General features: G+C 41.5%; 1 protein-coding gene across 2 annotated transcripts; it reads left to right on the top strand.

The window, feature by feature from the left end:
* The first annotated feature begins 279 nt into the window (after positions 1-279).
* fgfr4 (fibroblast growth factor receptor 4) lies at positions 280-18780 on the top strand. 2 transcript variants are annotated; one of them, XM_063485461.1, is made up of 21 exons: positions 280-942; positions 2988-3209; positions 6087-6274; positions 6362-6512; positions 6659-6709; positions 7348-7617; positions 7756-7845; positions 7927-8093; positions 8189-8312; positions 9199-9389; positions 9515-9653; positions 9874-10067; positions 10161-10306; positions 10758-10879; positions 10981-11091; positions 11255-11445; positions 12982-13104; positions 13675-13745; positions 14912-15049; positions 15357-15462; positions 16367-18780. In XM_063485461.1, the coding sequence occupies exons 2-21, from the start codon at positions 3122-3124 to the stop codon at positions 16541-16543; spliced, it is 2838 nt and encodes a 945-aa protein (XP_063341531.1). In that variant the 5' UTR covers positions 280-942; positions 2988-3121; the 3' UTR covers positions 16544-18780. The 2 variants fall into 2 exon arrangements, with proteins under 2 accessions (XP_063341531.1, XP_063341530.1); XM_063485460.1 differs by having other exon boundaries at positions 2991-3209.
* The last annotated feature ends 5981 nt before the right edge of the window (positions 18781-24761 follow it).

Raw genomic sequence — 24761 nt, forward strand, 5'->3', positions numbered from 1 at the left:
CGTGATTTATGTGGCTAATTACTGTATGAGAGAAAAATGTTTCTAGCAATTTTAATACCGAATACCGTTAGACTTAGATTTCAACTCTGCAGAGAGGAGAGAGAGGGGGAGATAGTCTTGGGTTTTATTTGCCAGCTCTTTGGAAGCATGGGGCTGTTTTGTGAGGGGGGTGGCAGGGATGTACCCCTCCCCTCTCTCACTCTCTCTCTCTCCCCTCCTCTCTCCTCCTCCTGCTCCCCTGGCCGCTCTCAGACCATTGTTGTTGTGACTGCCGTCCAGAGAGCAGCGGAGTGCTGTAAGAGGGCTGGTGTGCGAAGGACGCAGTCGCTCGCTCCTCTCTCTCAGCAGTTGAACGAAACAGGACTGTGGAGGGAGGCTGAGCCCCACATTTGATCAGCAGAGCTTATTGGGATAAACACACTGAGCAGTGGAACTTGAAGAAGCGCTGCGTAAAGACGCGCGTATCCAAAACGGTGTTGCAGTGTAACCAAGAAGGGACTCTGAACTACGGGGCACGGGTTTTTTTTTTTGTACCCGTCTCTATAAATCGGATCATTTCCAGCATTTTTATACAAATCTTACTCGTAAGTTCCTCGCTCCCTGATTGGTTTTCTTTATCTCCGTGGATTTAGCCTTCTGAGCGGCAGCCTGCAGTGGACTTTGCCCCGGGGATCGCAACGCTTTCCCCCGGGTCACTGGAAGAGCCCGACAGCTGTCGTTCGTGTAACAGGCCACTGTTTTTTGATGGATTTAAGGCTCAGCTTCGATTTCAGTCGGATACACATAAGCTGAAACACGCTCACAGACTGATTTTTGGGAAGGATACATCGGGAGAAGTGGCTCTCCAAATGAGGATTTCAATATTCGCTTGGATCAACCGGGACAAGGAGTGATTTCCACACCGGTGCCAATCATCACTGCGAGGACAGACCCAAAGCAAAGGTGGGTGAAAACAGACGGAGACAGCTGGAGCTTCTTTGAGTTTCATTCATTTTTGTCCTATCAGCGGGCACGGCGGACCGGTGGCTAGATTACCAGAGAGTTATAGATCATATAATGCCACCATCCATCATGAAAAAAACCGAATACGACTGATAAAACACACAGTGTAATTTTCACCCACCGAACGAGTTAATTTTGAATTAATCGGGGGTTTTAGGAACGAAAGATGTATTATTTTATGTGTGTGTTTCCCAGTGAAAGCAAAACAGATCAATTAGTAGACACTGAACTTTCCACTTGTCAGGAGGAAAGATTGTTTATATCGCCCAAAGCGGAGTTTGAACTTCATCAGACCACAAGTGCCATTAACGCGTGAAAGAAAGATTGATCATCATTTTTAACATTTAATTAAAGTATTTTTCAGGAACATTATCTAAACACTATCAGCTCCTTTATTCTGCAGATCAAAGTTACTGCACACGTGCGGGCTCCAAAATTACAAACTTGTAGGTTTAACTGTGAAACAAACAACGATTCTCATTCGTCGGTTCTTGGGTTGATTGTACACTACATGCACGGTGTGACATTAATACAGCTTTGAGGTGCTTTATTAAGCGTGCATTATGGTACTGAAATATGCAGCAGTGACGCTCTTTCCTCAGTTTTGGGGGCTAAAAAGTACAATACAGCAGAAGTGTTTTGGCTCCAACTGAATACGGGAAGGCTGCGTGCCAGCGGAATTAGCAGCAGCAGGAGAAAAATGTTTTCCAGTCCTTAATTGAGAAAGAATACGTTTCATTCAGCAAGCTGGTTCTTTAAACAGTGTGTGTGTGATTGTGCCTAAGTGTTCGTGCGTGCGTGTGTGTGTGTGTGGGCGCGGCCTGCCTACATGGAGCGCACGCACCAGGATCTGGCGCCTGTGCTCAGTTGGCTATGCTTGCAGCAGAAAAAAGAAAACCAGTGTATTATTCCTTTAGCGTTCCTACAGACTGTCAGAGTTTACTGTTTGTCCGCATTCAGATGCTTAGACCGCTTTAATAACCTCTGTACCTCAATATCACTTTCTACTTGTCAAAATGTTTGAAACTGGATCCGGCTTATCGATCATTCCTAACGTATAACAACATCTGGATGTAAAACTCACAGCTAACAATACTGTGAAGATTATTTTGAGCTGAAAAATAGTTGCAATTGTTTATTTGAGTTGAAACTTCAGTTCATAAAGTGAAAGTCAATATTATTAATTCATTAGTAATCAGCTTTCTGCTTTTTCTGTTTTTTCCCCCATTATTTTTGAGGAGTTGCTGCTTTTCATTGACTTCTTTAATAGTAAGCTGGATATCACTGTGATTCTGGACTGTTTGTTAGATTAAAAAAAAAGACATTTCAAGGCACCATAACATTTTATAGATTCACAGATTAAGTAAGGAAAATATAATGACCAATCATAAAACTGCCTTTGTAGCTGGCCCTATTACCAGATCTGGGTCTAGGTAAGAACACCAGTGCATATCAGGTTTTGGCAGCACTATCAAATTATTTTTGTCTCGTTAAAATACATTTATCAAAATAAAGTGATGTTGCCCCCCCCCAAACCCACCACCACCCATTTCACTGTTGAACCTGACGTCTCATCAACTTCTAGTCCAATCTCTCTGCTGCTCCTTCAGATTCTGTAGCTTCCTGGCAAGTTTCAAGTGTTTTCCTAGTAAGGGCCCATTATCCCGGGACAGACCAAGCACCATCCACTGACAAACAACAGGCAGTAACAGCCCTGCTCCTTATTCATCACGCAGGAGAGCCTGGACAATGTGAGGCATACGAGTGGGACAGATAGCAGGACATCTGGTTAAGAATACAGCTGCTCACAGTCAATACAGGCTCTCTCTTTAACTATTTGGCCTGACAATTGTTTGTGTTTTTGCCATCTGGCTTAAAAGTGAACAGAAAAGTTTGTGTCTTTAGCTGCTCCCCTGCTAGATCTCCTCAGAGAATCAGGTTTCTGATCTGCAGATAACCGTCTGCCATGTGTTTGTTTGTCCCAGCAGGCTCCACGTTTACAGACTTTGGGGGTCTCTGAAGTTGCCAATGCCAGCGAGTGGAGTGTGAGGCCCGGAATAGGCTTCCAGCGTTTAGTTTTCCCTTTTAGCCCACAAAACACGCACGTCACCCACAGAAGATGATGCGGGTCTGCTTGTTCTGTATTCTGCTGCTCTGTTTGGTGGTCAGAGTCACGGCCAGAACCACCGATGGCTTAAGAATAAAAGGTAAGTCAGGAAATTCTGCTCTGATATCACAAAGTTATTATTAACTTGATCACTTGGGGTTTGTCTTTGCATAAACCTTAGATAAGCATATGGCTGGGGGTGGTTTGATCACAGCCAGATAGCAGGTCTCATTTTTATCTCATCTGTTGACTAGGAGTGAAGCTGCTTTAAATTCTTAAAAATATGTTATGTATCTGGAATTGTGTGGACCAGTCCACTTTCCCTCCTTAGAAAGTTTAGCCCAGAGGGAGGCAGGGTGACAGCAAAATGATTACGAGAGCTTGTAGTCGAGAGTCAGAAAGAGCGAAGAAGTCGGAAGCTCTCAGCGTTCGTAAACGGCGCTACCCGATCCGTCCGGGGCCCTGAGGCACGGAAGTGTAAATCTGCATGGCTGCGTGCCAGCTGTAGAGGATGGGGAGGGGGGGTGGCAGGGCCTTCTCACTGATGCTTTATAAACAGAAGCCAATGCAGTGCACCAGGCACTGTTAGTTTAAGGTGCCATTAAAATGTTTCTACTGAGGTAAGCCACAATCAGCCTTTTATACAGCCAGCTTTCAAAAACTAAACTATTATGTGTGATAATAATTTTATCTTCTGCTGCAAAATAAACTGGCTTAATACTTAAGATTAAAGGACTTTGGGGTGACATTCTTTTTGAGGATGTGTGTAGACTGATGAAAGTCGAGGTGGATGGTTGTCCCTGAGGCACAGAGAACAGAAGCCGTCTCTGTGGCACCAGTTTGGACTGCAGGGCTGTCGAGGCCAGCCGGGACTTGTTGTTCCGACGACAGTGTGCAGGAGGGGCCTTCAAAAAAAGCCCCTCAAGAGATGTGAGTAAATAGTCAAACAGTTATAAAAGCAGTTAGGTTTTAATAGCATGCACCGGATACCAGGGTTTGTATTTTACATGCATAATTTGTCTGCACCAGTTCATGTACTGGTGCTTTGATTCCTGGTATTGGGGATGTTTGATGGTCACCATAATGTCCAAAGTCAAGAAAAACAGAGCTGTAAAAGCAGCGACTGGCCTTGAAACAGTGACTGGCACTTTCCTAACTTCTGGTCTATAATAAAATCTCCACCTTCCAAGCTGCCCACTTTATTTATTTATCCAAACTAAATCTTGTAGTAGGCTATAAACAAACTTTAACTAAGCTTTTAATAATCACCTGAAATAATTCTGTGGGTATTTTATGTTCAGTTACTAATTTGAAACCCGCTCCGAGCGCATGTCAAATATAATTATATATCTAATGTTGCTAATTGTATGCTGCTGCAAAAGGAAAACTTATTTTCAGTCCAGATTTTTTTTTCTGCTACATCATTAGATTATATAAAAGTCTAAGTTAAGATTTTTGTCTATAAACTCTGTACTTGATTGTAAATCACCAAAAATAAAACATAAGACATAATTTAACCACACATGTCACAGATTAGAGGATGACTGGATGATCAATTTTGTTTAAAAATAAAATGTATATATATATCAAATGTCTATGAAATGGAAATGCAGCAGTCGTTAGCAACATTAATTTTATACATTATAAGAAGTAGCTATAATGCAGCTTTTGTATAGAATAATGCTGAATGCATACTTCCTGTGGTGGCGTATGCTAACATGCATGTGTGCCCCCAAACCCTTATAGCTTTGTAATTATAAGTGGAAGCTGCAAACTGACAGTATAATGAATTCCAGCAATTTTCCTTGAAAGTTAATCAGAAACTGGATAATTCTGGGAAGTTCTTTAGCCTGCTTGAAGTAAACCTAATTGGATAAAAGTACATATTTGAGGGCTCTGCTGCTGTACGTTCCTGCATTGGGCCACAAATGCCTCTTCATTGTACCATACGAGGCTCTGCTGCCAGCCCGGCCGGCTGGCCGGCTGGCTGGCTCGCACCAGCTGAGCGGGTTTGTTTGTGTTGTGTTGTGTTTTGTTTGCCCCCTCGCCTCTGGGTGGCAATTCACACTCTGCTGCGAGTTCATCTCTGGGGCACCATCGCTGTCTCTGCAAGTTCATTAGCGTGGGTATAGTGTGTGTGCTTCAGCTCTCTGAATTACAGTTTCTTTTTCTAACTCTTTTTTAACTAGATAAAATTGTGGCTTGTTGGGATTTCACGTTTCTGACTCCCTGTAAACAAACGAAGTGTTGAGTTTGTTTGCCTCCAAGCTGTTTCTTTCATTTGCTTTTGACCAACTGCCATTTCTCATTTTCCACTCAGAAGGTAGTGACTGTATATTTGTTCCTGAAAGGATTACCTGCGTGTACTCTGGTGTTTGGAAAAAGAGATAGCACTTCACTCCGACAGGGAAACAGATTGCCTTTCACTAAGCGCTCGCAGGAAGCAATCAGACAGAAAATTGCCCTGGAAAATTGCTCGTTCTGAGTGACTGAGCAGAAAGCGAGGTCTCTAGCCAGGGCGCACATATGCTCCAGCAAGTGAGTGGGTGAGTGACCCACTGAATGGATGGCACTGTAGCTGAGGGTGACACCATAGTGGCTGGGTTATCAGGGCACTCTATCACCGGTTCCTGGTAGCATTAAATGTCTGTGGTTGTTTAGGAACATGGTGTGCTTCTGTTGCCGGACCTTTCAGAGGTAAAATGAAACCGCCAGGATGTGTTTTGACAATTTTTGCCTTGTTCACTTGGTTATTGAGACTACGACGACTTGTAGCAGTTTACTGATTCCTTTATTCTGCAAAATAGCTGTACTGTGAAGCCTGAAATATGTTCAAGATTGAGAGAAAGAGTAAATAAGGAGGCTGTCACTGATCTGAAATGAAACAATGAAACAAATCTCAATAACAGTAAAAAGATATGACTGATCATCTGTCTTTTCTGACTTTCTCTCCTCCATCTCCACATTTGGTTTCCAGATCTTCGGGTCACTATGCCTCTGATAGTTCCAGGTTACCCAGAAAACACCACGGCAGTGGTTGGTGGTCAGGCAAAGTTGATGTGTAAAGTCCACAGACCAGGAAGCATAAAGGTGCAGTGGCTGAAGGTGAATGTCAGCGAACCAGGTCAGAACCAGGGAGGACCCCCTGGCCTCAGGGCTCTGACGGTGAGAACAGATCTGCTAACGTCAGCAGTTTTGTTGTCCTCTGCACTGTGTTCTCGTCTCATCACTCTAAAATAATCTGTCACGCAGGCCCTGCAGAACATATCATCCAAGGTGAATACTCTCAATCTGTCCAACATCACTTTGGAGGATGCTGGCGAGTACATCTGCATGGCTGAGAACACCCATGCGGGACAGACAGTGCAGGCCATGCAGTCAGCATGGCTGGAGGTCCTGCCTGGTAAGGCAGACTTATCATTATATGAATATTTAGGATTTATAGACATACGATTTTTTTTAATGTTGTTTAGATAGAAATGCTTAGTGTCAAGTTTTAACATCCCGCATCTTTACTTTTTTAAAAATGACAACTTTTCCCTTTCACAGGGATTATCATTTCCCAAACCGAGGACCTGCCCGCTACTAAAATCCCCTCAGGTAACCTCACTCTGGAGCTTTTACACTTTCTTAGAGCTTTTTAAAAATAAATACAATTATTTGGGTGTGTGAAGTGAAAGTATACATTTACCATACAGTGGTATGTTTGCCAACTGTGAGAGCTCAAAACTTGGCATCCACCTCCACAGATTTTTCTTCTCTTTGGTCTCTTAGATCATTAGTGAGCCTTTACCACCCCTTATATTCACTCTGCGACCGCTGTCACATTGCGACATGTTCATCAGCTTCAGTCTCCCTTCCTTCTTGTTTCTTTTCTTTGCTTCTTTTTGAGGGAGTTTGCAGAGCCAGCCAGATCGCTCTCAGTCTCATAACAATTCACAGGGGAACAAAAAGATGAAGAGGGGAAGGGGGAGTGGAGGTGGCTCGGGTCAGTAAGGCCCTGTCTCCATGGCAATGTCATTGTGCTTGTGTGTATGTGGGGACTGGAGATAATGGAGTTTGAGGAGCTGAAGGTCATAACTGAAGGAATGGCGATTAGACTGGGCTCTGTGGTGAGATAATCAGAGCCACAAAAGAAATAAAGAGAAGGAGAGCTCGAAAAGGGTGTTCAGACTGATCATAAAAACTTGAGAAGAGCCTTCAGCACCGCAAGCTAATACCATGCCTGCTTTTAGCAGATGTTCTCGAGGACTTGAGTGAGGACACCACAGAGCATCTCCTGTTAGAGCCAGGCAACGTCCTAAAACTGCGCTGTGACATGAGCACCCGGCCCGGCATGGCTGTAAACTGGTACAAGGAGGGTGCACGTGTTCTGCCCACACCCCGGATCCAGATGCGAGGCGCCATCATGGAAATCACAGACGTAACATATGAAGATTCAGGTGTTTATGTTTGTGTTCTCCGGGGATCCAAAGAGCCTGTGAGGAACTTCACTATCACTGTGGCAGGTAAGAGCACCCACAGTGCAGTTTTGATGCTTTACTGGATTTTTTATATATAAAGTCACTGGTTTAAAAAAAAAAAAGCTTTTAAGTAATAAGGATTAGAGGCAGCCATAAATGGTTTTTGACATGTCTTCATCTCAGACTCGCTGGGATCTGGGGACGACGATGAGGACAACGACTTGGAGGATTCTTCAGCTGAGATTGAAAATGACCAAGTTTACTTCTACAGAGGTAAAATTGCTGTTTATTTAGCAGCTGCATTTCTTGAATTTTGTGCTATAACGGCTTATTAGCAGTTCTTTGTCTGTGCAGGACCGTATTGGACACATCCCCAGCGTATGGAGAAGAAACTCTATGCTGTTCCTGCAGGAAACACAGTGAAGTTTCGTTGTCCAGCTATGGGTAGCCCCATGCCGAGCATCCGCTGGCTCAAAAATGGACGAGAATTTAGAGGAGAGCATCGCATTGGAGGCATCAAGGTGACGAAGGTTACAGTTTGTCATCTCGTGCGACATAAACAGATTGTGTTTTTATTTGCTCTCTTATTCATATAATTTTGTACTTCCTCTGCCAGCTACGACACCAGCACTGGAGCCTGGTGATGGAAAGTGTTGTGCCCTCAGACAGAGGAAACTATACCTGTGTGGTAGAGAACAAATATGGCTCCATCAGTCACAGCTATGTTCTTGATGTTCTGGGTAAGACATGAAAGATCATGCTTCTCATATTTAATGTTCATATTTAAAAAGTAAAATAAACAAAAAAGCATATCTTGTGACATCTAGAGTGAAGAACATAACCCTTACACGAGTAAGCACTAAACTAAAGCCATAAATAACAGAAAATCTTTATTGGTTGGATTATACAATCTGGCTGAAAAGCATTGGTCAGCACAAAAAAGCAGAATTTCTTCAAATTTAAGGCTCCAGTCTGAGAGAGGAGATAACTGAGCGGGTGAGCAAATGGTGACAGGGGTGCCTGGTGTCGGGCTGCGGCGGGCAGGATGTGGATGGTCAGACTTCCACTCCAGTTTTCTACCTGACTTGTGACAAGAGATCGAGCAGTGCTGCGGTTTGTTTGTTCGTTTGTTCGCTGTCTCTCCACCGCAGGGTCAGTTTCCGTCCCTGCTGACGGGGAAAAAAGATTAACGAGGCAGCTAACGAGATCAGAGAGAGAGAGTGACCACAGATCAAAGAGACTAGCGGCAAATAGGCATGCTAATGGAACCAATTTTCATTCCAAAATGACATTTCCTGGTCTTTTGCCAGCATAGAAACATATTGAGGGTGACAATGACAATTGCTGGCTATTTTAAGGAGCTTATTTGCAAAGCATGCATTTTTGTGGGCTTTAAATGACTAAACAAATGAATGTCTTTAAGAGGCAGTCAGGTGATTACCCATTACCTGCCTAAAACTTCATACATGCTCAACAGATAAATTAAACCTTTGTCTCCATATGCTCTGCTGTTTCTTTGAGATGAGCAAAGGCATTGAGTGGTTTCTCTTGATCTTTAAACAATTTTTCAGTCTGAATCTTTGCTCCCTTTGCTTACCTCTTCCGTGTGATTTCCTCCAAAAACAGAGCGTTCACCCCACAGGCCGATCCTGCAGGCAGGTTTGCCAGCCAACACCACAGCAGTGGTAGGCAGTGATGTCCAGTTCCACTGCAAGGTCTACAGTGACGCCCAACCTCACATTCAGTGGCTCAAGCACATCGAAAGGAACGGCAGACGCTATGGTCCTGACGGGACCCCCTACGTTCAGATCCTCAAGGTTGGTAATACAACGAGATGCCGTCCTTTCACGTTTTGTTAACAGCAACTCCTCTGGTAGCTTACAAACCTACCTGCTTCCTAGCTCTCTTCATATGTCCCATCGTTGCATTTTGTGTCATGCAGACTGGCAGTCTGAACATGTCCGAGGTGGAGGTCCTCTACCTGTCCAATGTTACCATGGAGGATGCTGGAGAGTACACCTGTCTGGCTGGAAATTCAATTGGCTATGCCCACCAGTCTGCCTGGCTCATTGTCATTTCAGGTAAGAACGAAGCAACGTAACTATATAAAAAAGTCACTCTACACTACTTTGCATGGTCTTTTCAAAATATTTTAGCATTGCTTTGGTCAGCTAATCATTGATATATAACACTTTTGCCATCAAATACTCCACAAACCTTCAACTAATCATTTCTTGTTTTGAGTTCCCTCTTCTATTGGATTACATTTTTTTTCTCTAACTTTTCGTCTTGTACCTGCAGAGGAAGAAGCAGCAGATGCTATGGAAACAATGGAGACCAAATATAGCGACATAATTATCTATGCTTGTGGATTCCTGGCTCTGATCATGGCCATTGTCATCGTGGTGTTGTGCCGAATGCAGGTCAACCCCAGAAGGGAGCCATTTGATGCACTCCCAGTGCAGAAGCTTTCCAAGTTCCCTCTTCGCAGACAGGTACGTCTCATAACCTGCTATGACACAATGGATGATCCAACCGCATCTGAAGGCAAACCTCTTAAAACCTGACATCTTTATCTCTTTCTTCAGTACTCAGTGGAGTCCAACTCGTCAGGGAAGTCCAGCGCATCTCTGATGAGGGTGGCTCGCCTCTCTTCCAGCTGTTCACCAATGTTGGCTGGAGTCATGGAGTTTGAGTTGCCCTATGACCCAGACTGGGAGTTCCCCAGGGAGAAGTAAGTCATCTGTCATTATTTATAGAGATGTAGATGATAATCAATCACAAATGCTTTGTATCATATATATATATATATATATATATATATATATATATATATATATATATATATATATATATATATATATATATATATATATATATATATATTTATTTATTTATTTATTTATTTTTTAAATAATCTGAACTGTTAAGTCTCAACAACATCTAAAGCGTCTGCTCCTTGCTAAAAGTATTTCTTCACTGAGTTTAGTTTGGCTGCCGGGATCTGTACTCATTTAAACATTGTAGCGCTCGCATCATGTGTGAACCAAAAAAGAAACAAGCCCGCAAGCCATTTTTGGCTCCATCAAACCTATAGTTTAAGAAACCGGAGCTTCAAATTATGGATTTGTACAGTTTTCTTTTGGACATACTTATTTTCACTAAGACTCCCTTTCTCTTTCTAGTCTAACATTGGGTAAACCTCTAGGAGAAGGCTGCTTTGGTCAGGTGGTCAGAGCTGAAGCCTACGGCATCAACAAGGACTGTCCAGAACAAGCCACTACTGTAGCAGTCAAGATGCTCAAAGGTAAGAAAGGAATACTACCAACGAAATAATTCCTGAGATTAACTTGGCAGATCTTCCTTAAAACAGCATGTCAACTAAATAAAACTACATGTCTCTCTCAGATGACGCCACAGACAAAGATCTGGCAGACCTCATCTCAGAGATGGAGCTGATGAAGGTGATGGACAAGCACAAGAACATTATCAACCTGCTGGGAGTCTGTACACAGGATGGTGAGTGTCTAACCTTTATTTTGGATAAGAACCAACACATTTCCTCATTTTCCTCCCAAGTCATTTTGTTATCATTAATCTAATGAAGGTCTGCCTGATTTAGGGATTGTTTCAGCTGTGGTGGTTGCAGCCCTTCATCCTGTTTTTGCTTGCCCCCACCCAGGCCCTCTGTATGTGCTGGTGGAGTATGCTTCCAAAGGAAGTCTGAGGGAGTACCTGCGAGCCCGACGACCTCCAGGCATGGATTACACCTTTGATGTGACTAAGGTGCCTGAAGAGCAGCTCACCTTTAAAGACCTGCTGTCCTGTGCCTACCAGGTGGCTAGAGGGATGGAGTACCTGGCCTCTAAAAGAGTAAGCTCTCTATAAAGAGTTGAAATGTACTAGAAGTAGTAACTGTAGCTCATTTATTTTGTAGTTCTGGATTTTTTCCCAACTTTTCAGTAATATTTCTACTGGCTGTTTGTTTAGGTTTCTAAAAAAAATTGGTTCACCTTAAAGTAGAAACTTTCGTGACACTAACCAGATTAGTATCGCCAGTACAGCAACAGTAGGAACGCAAAGTGACAATTTGCAAAGATATGCTAATACAGACATATTAGTTAAACAAAACAAGCAGTCATAATCCGGGAGAAAACAGACTTCCCTCAAAATGTGATTGAGAATCCAGTTTAGCTGTACTGGAACATCTTTTTTTATGAGACAGGGCCAACTGATGTGTATCCATATTGATCCATCAATCCATCTATTTTCCCTAACCCCTGATAACCTGGACAGGTTGCCTGTCTATTGGAGTGTGTCTGAATCCCCACAGAGTAATGCAGACATAAAATGAGGGCAGGACTAAACTTCTTTAGGTCTTCAGAGTTATATATGCCCCAAAGAGGCTGTAATATAAGAAATGTGGTTTTGATTGAAATGATCAGGTTCCTTCATGTAATTCATCGTATTTTGGGACTTGGCCTTCAAATTGATTAGTCTGGTTGAGACTCTGGATGGAGGCACCAGCTGTTCTTCCTCTCTTTGTCCTTCCTGTCGGTTCTCCTTTTTCTACCCCCATCCACATGTCTCTTTTCCTTTCAATTTCCCAGCATACACCATGTTTGCGTGCTTCTTATCAACACGTCTCCTTGTCTGCCAGTCTCTTTCCCAGACAGGCATTCCTCAGCAGAGAGCTGCTGCAGCTTCAGTCCTGTTTACTCTTCTCCATCCATCTGTCCGTCCCTTCATTGCATGGCTTTGTCCTTTTTAGCGCTGCCATAAATCTGTTAGCAAACAGGCCGGCAGAGCCTTCGTCTGGGTGTAGGCATCAGGTTTCTGGCTATAAGGCCTCCGAAGAATGCAGGAGCCTGAATCTAACCCTCCATTATGGGGAGACCCACAAACCAAGACTGGCTCATTTCGCACGTCCCCACAAATCCCACGTCTATTTCAAATGAAAACCAAAATAAACTTAATGACATCCATTCAATGTGGGCAAACACTGCTTTCTTTTTTCCTCCAAAAGGGTTGTTTTTCTTAAAACTCCAGGATTTCTATATAAAGACATTATATTTTTGTGGACCTCACCAAACTGAGGCACCGTGTGTTGATTTTAGGCTCCCGCGTCTTTTAACTTTTTGGGAAATCTGCAGTCAGTCATTTTTACCTCCCCTACCTCAGCATTTTCAGACAGGGAAATGTCACGCCACAAATCTGAGAGCTTGCCATGCATTGAGAGAATTAAGTTGCACAGTTATCTAAAAATCAAAAGAAACATGCAATATATTTAGAAACTATATATATTGCATGTTTCTTTTTTTTTCCAAAATTTTTTAAATCTGTTTATTTAATCTGGAGACTTAACAGCTCCTGTTGGGAATTTTTCATCCCCCTCTATTCTCTTTGCAGTGCATCCACAGAGATTTGGCAGCCAGGAATGTGCTGGTGACCGAGGACAATGTGATGAAGATTGCTGACTTTGGCCTGGCCAGAGGAGTCCACCAGATTGACTACTACAAGAAAACCACCAATGTGAGTAACATTCCTAAGGAGCATATTTTTTTTTAGGAATTTGCGCCTCTAACACCCAGACTAGGGTGCAGCCAAGCTGTCGTTATTCTTTTAATTTTTGCAGCATAGCTAGCTAAAATATTTACATCTCAAAGCAAGTTTCAGAGGAAAAATACTATTTTTAAGTGCTTCAATCTAATGTCTTTTTGCTCAGAAATACTATTGCAGTATTGTTAGTAATTAGTTTGTACAACCCTTTCCCGTTAGTACTGTCAATGCATAAAAAATGTTTAAAGGTTAAAATGTAGGTACATATATATCTACGGCTGCTTATAAACCTATCTGCCCCTTAGTTCTTTTATTACTGACTGGTTTCCTTTACAGTTTTAATACTCCTGAAACCAGATGTTTGATGTTTTCCTCTGACTGGCAGCAGGCTTAATGGGACTTAATTAGAAAAGAGTCGATGAAGAGCGAGTAGGGGAAAGATCATATGGGAGACATGCAAGAGCATGGCGCAACTAACTAGGATGAGATTCTGGTTAAGTTTGGGTACTGAGAGGCTCTAACGTGTTCGTGTCTGCTCTTCAGGGACGACTACCAGTGAAGTGGATGGCACCAGAAGCTTTGTTTGACAGAGTCTACACACACCAGAGTGATGTGTAAGTTCAACTCATCACAGTAAAGTCTCAAAAATATCAGTGTTATACCTTCCTTCTCACATCTTGTCTAAACTTGTACTCAAACTCCTTGAAAACTTTTCTCCGTAAGGCTAACCAGTGATATCCAATGTTTTTACAGCAACATCAAGAAAACCTTTCATTTTCAAATGTGTTCAGTTAAAATCATCTGGAAAACTACAGGTTTCTTCGTTGTAGTTTGAGAAATTGTTTTTTTTTTTTTTCATTGTTAAAGTTTTAGCTTATTTTTTATACACCACTTTTAGCTACTACTTTATTTATTATCTATAAGCAACCAATTTCACTGTATTCACTGTTAATTAAAAATTTTTGTTTGTACCTTTAGTCAGCCATTTCAACTGTTCATCTTTAAATACATATTTTTAGCTAGCAATGTAACTGCTAGCCAAAATGTTAACTAAAGATTTTTTTTTATTTAAAAATGTAGTTAGCTACTGTGTCTTCACAGTTTGTCCATTATATTTAGTTAACAGTTAAACATAATCGAGGGTGTATGCTCATGATTTCAATCATTGTCTCTAGCTTTAGTGAGCTGCTCAACTGCTTTTTTTCTACTTTTAACTCCTCAGCATTATAGTGAGCCCACGGTGTAGTGACTAACCTGTTCACCTTACCTATGAAAGATCTCTACTTTGACTCTGGGAGTAGGCACAAAGTGGGCCTTTAGCATTTATTTTCCCAGCAACTGCCATCAACCCCCAGCAACATCTTGCAACCAGTTTGGGAATCTTTACTTTTCAAGACAAGTTGCTTTATTCACTTGATCCTATATTGTCACCATAGCTGTCACACGTCACACATGTGGTTACTGCTCACGTGTCTGCAAAACCTCAATACCCCTGTTGCCTATCCCAAGCCTGGATAAATTGGAGGGTTGTTTCAAAAAGGAATCTGGCATCAAATCTGCACCAAACAAAGCACGAAGCTCCATCTTCCATCATGTGGCGACCCCTTGGGAAATAAGGGAGCAGCCAAAACTAAATATGTATTTAACTCTTCAGATCAGCCCAGTTGTTTAATAGTGGAGTTAATCTTTCTACTTCTCTCATGGTTACTGCTGAACGAATCCAGTTGAGAATAATTCCTTCATACTAAAGAAATCACCGATGCTACCTTTCTGTGTTCAGGTGGTCATTTGGTGTATTGATGTGGGAAATTTTCACACTGGGCGGTTCACCGTACCCTGGTATCCCTGTTGAGGAACTCTTTAAGCTGCTGAAGGAAGGACATCGCATGGACAAACCATCAAACTGCACACACGAACTGTAAGCAAGCCCTCTTTTCTTTTTGAGCTTTACTCTCTGCTGTTAGCAGACATGCCATGCTAAGACACATTGTAGCAGAGAAGTAAAGAGCAGTAAATAAACTGGATCCACTAAAGCTACCACCAGTAACTACTGTGTTTACTTGTGTGGATTGAAAAGATTTTAAATGGCTTTTTGGAAAAAAAACAACAACATATCTCTAGCATAGAACATTTTTGTCCACATCTTTTCTAAAGAATGCAGTGGTAACATGTGCCCTACGGTAAATTATGTGGATGTTTAAACAATCCTTTTCTTTCCCCTGCAGCTATATGATGATGCGTGAATGCTGGCATGCTGTTCCCACCCAGAGACCAACCTTCAAACAGTTGGTTGAGGAACTGGACAGAGTGCTCCTGTCCATTTCTGACGAGGTAGGTTTCAAACATATATACCAATCTATCCACCTGTAAATGTTCCTGTGTTATGCGTAAGTCTACTGTTGTACAATTTTTCCTTCTGTTCACTTTATAAAACTCATGGTAGTCTTATAGGTTTCAGACTCATTCACAAACACACAGTAACGTCTGCAACCATAAAGATGTGCGCACACATTTTCATTGACACCAACAATCTGCAGCCCAGATGTTCAGCACGCAGACTGCTTGAGCTGAGCAGATTTCTGATCCTATAAACTCAAAGCAATAAACACAAAATCAAACAGTGTTTGGCTGCTGAAATTGCAGCACTATTTCTTATTCCTTTGCAGATGTGCCAGAAGTTAACATGTTTGATTTGTTTGCTTTTAGGTGTTCATGAGCTTAGATACATTTATAACAATCTTTAAAGCAACCAATCCAAAACTAGTCAGTGCTGGCCTGGTGGTCCAAAACTATGATGGCAACAACACGGGGCGATCGTGGCTCAAGAGTTGGGAGTTCGCCTTGTAATCGGAAGATTGCCGGTTTGAGCCCTGGCTTGGACAGTCTCGGTTGTTGTGTCCTTGGGCAAGACACTTCCGCCCGGTGGTGCCAGTGTCCGGCAGCCTCGCCTCTGTCAGTGCGCCCCAGGGTGGCTGTGGCTGCAATGTAGCTTGCCATCACCAGTGTGTGAATGGGTGGATGACTGGTTGTGTAAAGTGCTTTGGGGTCCTTAGGGACTAGTAAAGCGCTATACAAATACAGGCCATTTGCCATAACTCTCCAAAATATGTTCATTAGCAGTGTGATAGCCAGTCAAGTTCAATCTTTATTGATTTTTACTGAAAATTTTCAAAAACATTTAATTGTGCATTTCTCTAGAATTTCTCTTAACCGTTAAACTTCCTCTTCCCCTCAGTACTTGGATCTGTCAACGCCTTTTGAACAATACTCTCCTTCGTGCGAGGACACATCCAGCTCCTGCTCCTCTGACAACGACTCAGTTTTTACTCATGATGCCTTATCCACCGACCCCTGCCTCTTGGGCTACCAGGACGTGCACTCTCGGATAGACATGAAGACGGCTCTTCGATAGGCGCACAAACACCACAAATGTACAAACACAACACTACAGTTTGGAAACACTACTTTGGGCTTTTGAATGAAGTAACATCCTCTGGCTACCAAACTGAAGGACTGCTGCTCCTTTCTACAGGTAAATTAAAGATTTATTCATGCGATGTTGTTCATTGGACCTCCACTATGGCATCTGAAAAAGCCCTGGAATATAGATAGCATTTTTAAACACACGTACACACACAAATACATGCACAGCCACACACCTCTGCACATGGAGCGCCAAGGGCGCTACGCTTGACATCAAGGTGGAGTTTTGAGGACAAGTGTTACATCATGGACAGAAGAAAGGAGGACAAACCAATCACGGTACTTTGGACTATCAGTTGTGGAACAGTGCCCAAGAACAGTTTTAGCTTTGGAGGCACGAAACTCAACAGAAGTGACCCTGGTACTTGAAATGCCTTTAAGTGCTTTCTCTCTTTTAAGGCAGCAGACAAAGATCTCCTCCACAAACTCGACCCACAACCAGGGCTGGAAAACCTCGGTCATAAAGACATTTTGACAAAAACAAACAAAAGATTTATTTTGCTATGATAGAAGATAAGAAACTGATTGTTAAATATAAATCTGTTTATATAAGATTATATTACTTTTGTGTTGCTTATTTAAGGAGAAAACAGTCTTAAATCTCAGGATCTCTCATGCTAAGAAGTTGCTGTAGTGGCAACAAAGTGCCTGAATCGATGATTTCCTGTGAATATATTAGAATATTAAACTATTGTTATGTACATATCAACAACAGAAAGACAATTGCCTTTTATAAATTATTCTGAATGACACAACAAGTGAAGGCTATAGGGGGCAAAAGAAGAGAGGAATTTAATCAAGTGCCAAACCCGTCATGTCGTGAGGTATCCTGTTTGGATTTCTTTCCAAAATACCAGCTTATTCATATTTATCTCCAACAGCATCCCTAAATCTAAAAAAGCAGCTCTTATTTTGAATTATGACTGATTGACTGAGACATGAAAAATCCATTAACAATTAAAGTGGCAAGAAAAAAAAAAGATGGCTTGGGCCTTTAAGCATGACCTCAGCTTGGGAAATTTGGGAACAAAGTCCCCCCCCCTCCTCCCACAATTTTTCTTTTTGTTTTTAATCTCAAGTCGAAGACAAGGTTCAAAACCACAAGAAGACAGTTGAGATAAGTTTTGAACGTGTCTCAAAGAAGCAGCGGTTGCGAGCGTGGCTTGTTTACTCATACAAGCTACCACATGACCTTTGAGGCGACATTACGTGGTACTCCTTTAACAACAGCTCTACTCTTACATGAATGCTCCGTGAGGGACAGTGTGTCCAGGGTGGGACTCGTCCTGAAAGGAGCACTGACGATTTTAGCATGAGGACTCTGTTGGGAGCTGGCCCAAGCCCAGTGTCACTGCTGAGAAGCACGGGGAGGGTGGGGGACACTGAATGTGAAAGCCTGTGTGATTGATTTCAAATAGGGGAGGAGGGGGAGGGACACCTATTGTCTCCGCGTAACCCTTCACCCAGCCAGATCTGTTGGCAATAGGTCCTCAGGTCCGCAGCCTGGCTGGACAATGAAAGCTTTGCAGGCTTAATGGGTGTGACTACAGACCAGAAGGAGTTTTGGGGGTGGTGTTGTGGGCATAGCTTGGGCTTGTGTGCAAATGAAGAGGCTCTTATTATGGTAATGTCTCCTCTTCTCTCCCTATCTTTATCCCCAAAGCCTCCATCTTTTAAATTACAAATCTTAATTCAGATTTGCAGCCCCGCCACTGCCACCAGGACCAGCTGTAGACAATTCCCCTGTGGGCTAAAATGCCAACTGATTCTCAGCTTGCCTCCTGGAGCTGACTGCAGACAAAACTAAACAAAACAAAAAAATCATCTTCTTCTTTGGTTTCTGTTTCTGCAATATTTGCATCACCAGCTCAAAACCTTCATATATTTAATATGTTCCAATAGAAAAAATGGAGGGTTTCACTTTAAAAAGATCCTGTAAATTCATCAATCATTTTATTGTCTTTGAAGAAAAACAACCATCTTGTCAACAAAGGATTCATGTATGGCCTCTTCTCATGTTAAGCTATCGCTCAGCTTCTACGTCATTTTGAAAAGACGTTTTATCCACAAAGTGTTCGAAAAGCATTGATATTTTTACATTCCTGTTACCTGCTCTTCTCTCAAATACCAATTGTAAACAATCAAGGCATTCTTAAACATTTCCTCAAGAGAATTATTTTAGAAATATCTAATTTATTTGTTTATTGTTTTGTTTTTATATGAAATAAAGTATAATTTAAAATAAAGCAGCTCTGTGTGCTCGTCTCTTTATTTAACTTTAAAGAACTTCATTGAGGATTTTAGGTTTGACACTCCATCACTTTCCTTTGGTGAAAAAGGAGCTTATCCCAGCTGACACCAGGGTGAAGGCAGGTATTATCCCAGACAGTATACCGGTGTATCACAGGCTAAAGAGAAAGAAAACCAAACAGCCTCACATTCACACCTGCTACCAGTTTGGATCTAAAAGGCATGTCTTTGGACAGTGGAGGAAACCCATGCAATCACAGGAACTATATACAGAAAGGAGGTTCAAACTATACCTAAACCTCATTTTTATCGGTTTAGACTGAGCATAGCATAATTGGTCGAGCAACTGGTCGAGCAAAGGAAGGCTGACCCATGCTCTGATGAGTTTGTTTCCATTCTTGTGATAGCTGTGCAGCACTTTCTCTGTAGCATGCTCCATAGCACCAAAACACACCCTTAAAATCCACGCATTACACTCACTCATTCCTAACGTGGCTGATTCCCACATCTCATTTTAGGAAGAACTTTAGTTGTAATAAATTACATTTAAGTAAAGGCCCCTTTGGTGTGACAAACTGGATCTTATATGGGATTTAGTGATTTAGTCTGACCATTTTAATCCTATTTTCCCACAGCTTAATCACTGGTATGTTTGGTATTTAGCACTGTGCTTAAGATGTTTGAGTATTAAGAAATGGTTTAGTTCTTTGATTTAGAGTTGGAGATGATTTCAGGGAAGAGGGAACATTTGTCCCCACTTTAAGTTGCAGATGTATTTTGTTGTCTCATACCAGGCCTTCAGATTTGTCTAAATACTCCACAACAAAATGCAGAGACACTGGTTAATAAAGACAGTCACCAGAATCCTGCACATGAAGGGATTGTGAGGTTCAAGAAAAACCTCTGCAGAAGAGACACCTTCAAGCCAGACTGAAGTATGTGAGGGACAACCTGGAAAAAGATTATGAATACTGGAAGTGTGTCCTTTGGACAGATGAGACAAAATTAGAGCTCTTTGGTATCAGAGACACTGCTTATGTTTGGAGAAAGAAGCCAGAGGCGTATAAAGAACATGCTGTAAGAACGCTTCAGGGCATCTGAAACTATGAATATTGTCAAGGTGGAATGAATCAATCAAGAAAACCTCAAACAGAAGCTGTAAAACTGGGTCTGGGTCATCACTTTGACTCCCAACATCATACAGACCCAAAATATGTCAGTGTGAACCATTGCATTAAATAAATTCTTTAAAAAACACGTTTTTCACTCGTCTTGTGCAGTGCATTAATAGTGTTGAGGATTCAGAATCATAAAATTAATTCGTTTATTAAAAACAATTTTCTTTTCAAGACTTTCTGCATTTGCTTTAAAGTTACATTTTTTCCTACAGTTGTATGCAAATTTGTCTCTTTATCCTGATGTCCTTTTGGTTCTGATGAAGGCTTTACGTGTTATATGAAAACCCAAAGTGCTTGGTTTTACTGACGTCACTGCATTCCTGGGTGAAAGAAATAAACTTGTTACGTTTATTAATTCAGACTAAATCAAGATCCTTGATATGAAAGTAGAACTTTCCACCGAATCCCCATATGAATTTGTGCAATTTGTTGCAAACTTGAAAGGGGTAAAAGTGTCTTGATCTTATCATTGTAGGAGTTGGCGATTCTCATTAAACTAAAAAATAAAGTAATAAATTGACAAAAGAATTGGGTGTGGAATATGCTATAGACACTGAGAAAAGCAAAAATGACAGCAAATTGAAACAAATGTGAGAAAGATGAAAGACAGAGACGGGAACAGAGACGGCGAGACAGAAGAATGAAGAGATGGAGGTTAAAGGTTAAGAGGAGGGAGGCGAGGGCAGCGGTGATCCCATCCAGCCACGGCTTTTGAAGTGTGCATGTGTGTGTGTGTGTGTGTGTGTGATTCCTGTGTCTGTGAGTGTGAACATGATTATGTGTCAGTGTGTGCGATATCTGCTGTGTACACTGTGTGTGGTCCGTACATGTATGCAGTCGTGTTTGTGTGTCTTATCTCCTGTGTACAATAAATCGTGATCGCCCGTTGAGTCTCTCGTAATCTCTGAGCTCCATTCCTGCTCTGGCTGATAAAGGTCTCAGTCTGCAGGATAAGCGTCTCTGGCTGAAGGGCTGTTATCCATGTGTGATATTAGTTGTGAAGACAATTTGGTTTTCACGTGTGTTTTTGAAGCAAAGAACAAGAAAATAGCAAATTGTCTGTGTTGAGGGTGAGGTGTGTTATGTATCACCTTATATATATCTGTGAAGGTTCTCAGTCATCCACATAATCGTAGTTTAAGGAGCTTGGAAAGAAAAGCGTGTGGACTTCTTTAAGTTGCTTCTTTAAGCTTTAGGGAGCTTGGAAAGAACCACCTTTTATATATATATATATATATATATATATAATACTAGCTTATAAAATATTAAAAATAAACCATAAACTATTAATTTGTTTGCTCTCTTATGAGCAAGGAGGAATTATTTCACATTTTTTTCACTTGTAGTGGCTCTCCTTGGTTTGAAGGACCTTCACAAGACAAATGCCCTCCAAAGCAGGTAGTACTTTGTGAAGGTTCAGGGTCTTTAGGGGTTTCATTTCCTCCACTGAACACATCTGATTTGAAGGCTTATTGCTAGCATTTAAACATAAATCCAACTACAGACGCATTATTTTGCTTGTTTGTGGTTGATGGGGACCGAGATAAATTAGCTCACAGAACAAAGTCAAGCTTTGTTAAGTATATTTCCGAAGACAACAGTCAGTGGGAATTTGTTAGTGGAAATTATTTTTGGAAGATGTCATCTTAAGGTCCTCTAGCTGTTTAAAGGAAATTAATTAGATTTTTTTTCAACCAGGAGACATTTTGGGAGCTTGCTTTGTGCTTTTTCACTTGCTGGTTAGGTTCAGGCATCTAAAGTGCTTGGTTCGGGTTCTGAAAACATTGTGGTTTAGATTCAAATACGCCCCTTTACCACTTAAGAATCCCCAGTCCATTTAAATGCAACACTAAGGGATCATAAAAGAGTGTCTTTATGTAATGACTTGGAATTTATACCCATTTCATCATTGCTGTGCTCTGTGAGCCTGGCGCCAGTGCCGGCAAACGCTTGTGTACGAATCCCTGAGACAAATGAACAGGAAAATTTAGGCTGCAAAAAAGTTCCTGAAACTGAAGCAGCAGAAGCACCTCAGACATGTGAACCAATAACAATGAATTACGCTTCTTTTTCAGCTGTAGTGACATTTCCATGAAGGTGCAGGTCAAGTTACCGTATACACTGTGGTGTAAGGTTTATCTACATCATAGTATTAACATATAAAAATTAATCCACTGTAAGTAGCACCATTGCATCAATGTGTTGCTTTGCTGGAGGAAACAGTGGATGAGTCAAAATTGCGTTATAGTAGAAAATGCGGTCAAGCTCATCCTCTTTGTATCTAATGACACATTTCTATCTTCCAGAAAGAAATTAAGACAGCTGAGGCCTTTTAGAGCGTCTCATCAGATTTATCATCACATAGGCCTGAGACCTGCAGTTACAGTTACAGTTTAGCAGCTTGCTTGATATGACCACACAAATGTACAAAGGCACAATTAGCTCTATTTCTTTGTCACAATATTAGGGACAAAGATGAACTCAAAACATGATTTGAATGTATACCAAGCAAGTACATTTGATTTGACCAGACTGCATTTAATGTAACATTTTGTGCAACAAAATGACATAAAATTTTACATGCAATCAAATTACTTAAAGTCAGCATTTCAGGCTTTCTGGGTGTGTTAAGGACTTCTTGAATTATGTTCCTACATTAATATCTTCAATGTGACACGTTTGGGTTCAAAAAATACTATAAACACACTCAGGCAAACACGTCTACATGTCTGCTGCAAACAAACAGAAAAACCCCTTATCACTGCAGTACAATCTGTTCAATTTGTGGTTTGCGGTTGCTTAACTCCAGATATCTGAGTGTGTGTGTGTGTGTGTGTGTGTGTGTGTGTGTGTGTGTGTGTGTGTGTGTGTGTGTGCATGTTTTTCAGTGTAACCTTCATTGACCTGGCATCAATGGAAAACTGTTGGGGTCACTGAATGTTTGTTTATCACGCTTGAACCTAAAAAACTAAAAAAAAACAACTATTTACATTAGAGTTAAAATATGCGACACTGCTGCTCGGAGGCTCCCTGGTGAGCATGTGTTAGAAGAGTGCAGAAAGAGCAGATGGATAATTTTGGCGTCTGTGGTCTCATCACCTTGTCTAACTTTCCACATGACCAGTGCTATGGATTTGAAATAGAGGTGCTGGTGGGTTTTTTTACTGGGTGTGAGTGCAGCGTTAGACTCAGCGGGCAGCATATCTGCTGACTTACTTCCTTCTCCATTTGTCTGATTAGTCAGCAAGGGTCCAGCTTGCGCTGTGTTACTCTGACAGCAAATCCAGCTTCCATTCAGCCACATAAACTGTTGATGCTGCTAATGGGAAAGCCCCAGGCTCCAGCTTTACAGACAATCATGTTTTTAGGTGCTGCTAAGCAAGGCCAGTGTTACTTGGCTTCTCATTACAATAAGCAAATGCTTAACTTTTTGAACACATAAGAGGGCAAGATGCAGGATGCTTGGAGGTCTACTCTGCTTGAAAAGAAATTAGGGGAACACTTGATCGGTGCACTATACGCCAGGTCAGTTATATTTCAGGGATATTACACAGATCATGTTATGTAAACCATTATGAATCCAACTTAAAAGATCAGCTGTTGTGTATGTGCTATCAAGAGTTGTTCAGATTTCTATAATTCCATGTTTTCCCTACAGGACATGTTACCCTTTTCAGTGTATTCTTTCTCAACCTGTGGAGAGACTTCATCAGGATGTGTGAACGCAGGCCAATACCATGCAGCTCAACAAGCAGCTAAAGGACATTTGGACCTCATGCCACCCTCATGGAGACTGTTTCTGACACTTTGGACAAGAACGTGCAAATGAGTAGCCCACTGGAGGTCATTTTGTAGGACGGTACTCCTCGTGTTCGTCCTTGCACAAAGAAGCAGAGGTCAGTCCTGCTGTCGGGTTTATGTTCTTCTATGTCCCTGTCCAGCTCACCACACTCTTTATAGTGAACTGGAAGACACAGCAAACAATTTGATGGGACATAGGGATGTGCCAACCAATCGGATTGTCTCGTTGTTATCTCTCCAGGACACTGTTATCACTTTAATTTGCATCCAAGCAGCTAAAATGTATTCACAATAGTTTCTGCTTCCTAAAAGGACAGACTGGTATCCATTAGGTTTAATGGGCTTTGCATTATACTGTGATGATCAAGTGTTTCCTTCATTTTTTGGGCAATGGACATGCTGTTTCCCATGAGGTGAATGTGTTAGACCAGCAATTATGGGTCTTTTTAAAAGAGCTGTTTAAATTTCTCTAAATCATCCATCTTTCCCTAAAGCACATATTCTCCATTCCAGTAAGCTCGTTCTGAAGCTATTTACATAAAATCAACATTTTTTATAACTGTCTCCCAATGAAGGAATTTTTTATCCTAAGTAATGGCTGCAGCTGTAGAAAGACTTCCTTTAGGAAGTTTCAGAAGGGTAAGAATGTGCCATCGGCTTTAGCGCTGCTTGTTAGTAACAGAGAAAGGATTGTTTGCAAAAATGTCCCTTTTTTCAAGAGATTTTAGCTGCTTGAGCAACCAGCATCAGTCAACTTTGAGAGTTTTGCTGTGCTAACACAGTGCTCACAGTATCAGCTTGCAGAGCCGAGAACTTTTCATAAAGAATGACCTTCCTGCTATTGAAATGTATTACAAAGTTCATTTTTCTTTCTTGCAAAACTTTTCTATTGTCTTATTTTTCTTAGGGTAAGTGAAC

This window comes from Pelmatolapia mariae, linkage group LG10_11 (genome assembly GCF_036321145.2).
Source record: "Pelmatolapia mariae isolate MD_Pm_ZW linkage group LG10_11, Pm_UMD_F_2, whole genome shotgun sequence".
NCBI classification, from domain to species: Eukaryota; Metazoa; Chordata; class Actinopteri; order Cichliformes; family Cichlidae; genus Pelmatolapia; species Pelmatolapia mariae.

Bases quoted from the DNA above. Each gene is read 5' to 3' on its own strand.
- fgfr4 (XM_063485461.1), top strand. From the start codon at position 3,122: ATGATGCGGGTCTGCTTGTTCTGTATTCTGCTGCTCTGTTTGGTGGTC. The intron at 6,710-7,347 runs GTAACCTCACTC...TGCTTTTAGCAG, and splicing joins CGCTACTAAAATCCCCTCAG to ATGTTCTCGAGGACTTGAGT. The intron at 10,880-10,980 runs GTAAGAAAGGAA...TGTCTCTCTCAG, and splicing joins AGCAGTCAAGATGCTCAAAG to ATGACGCCACAGACAAAGAT.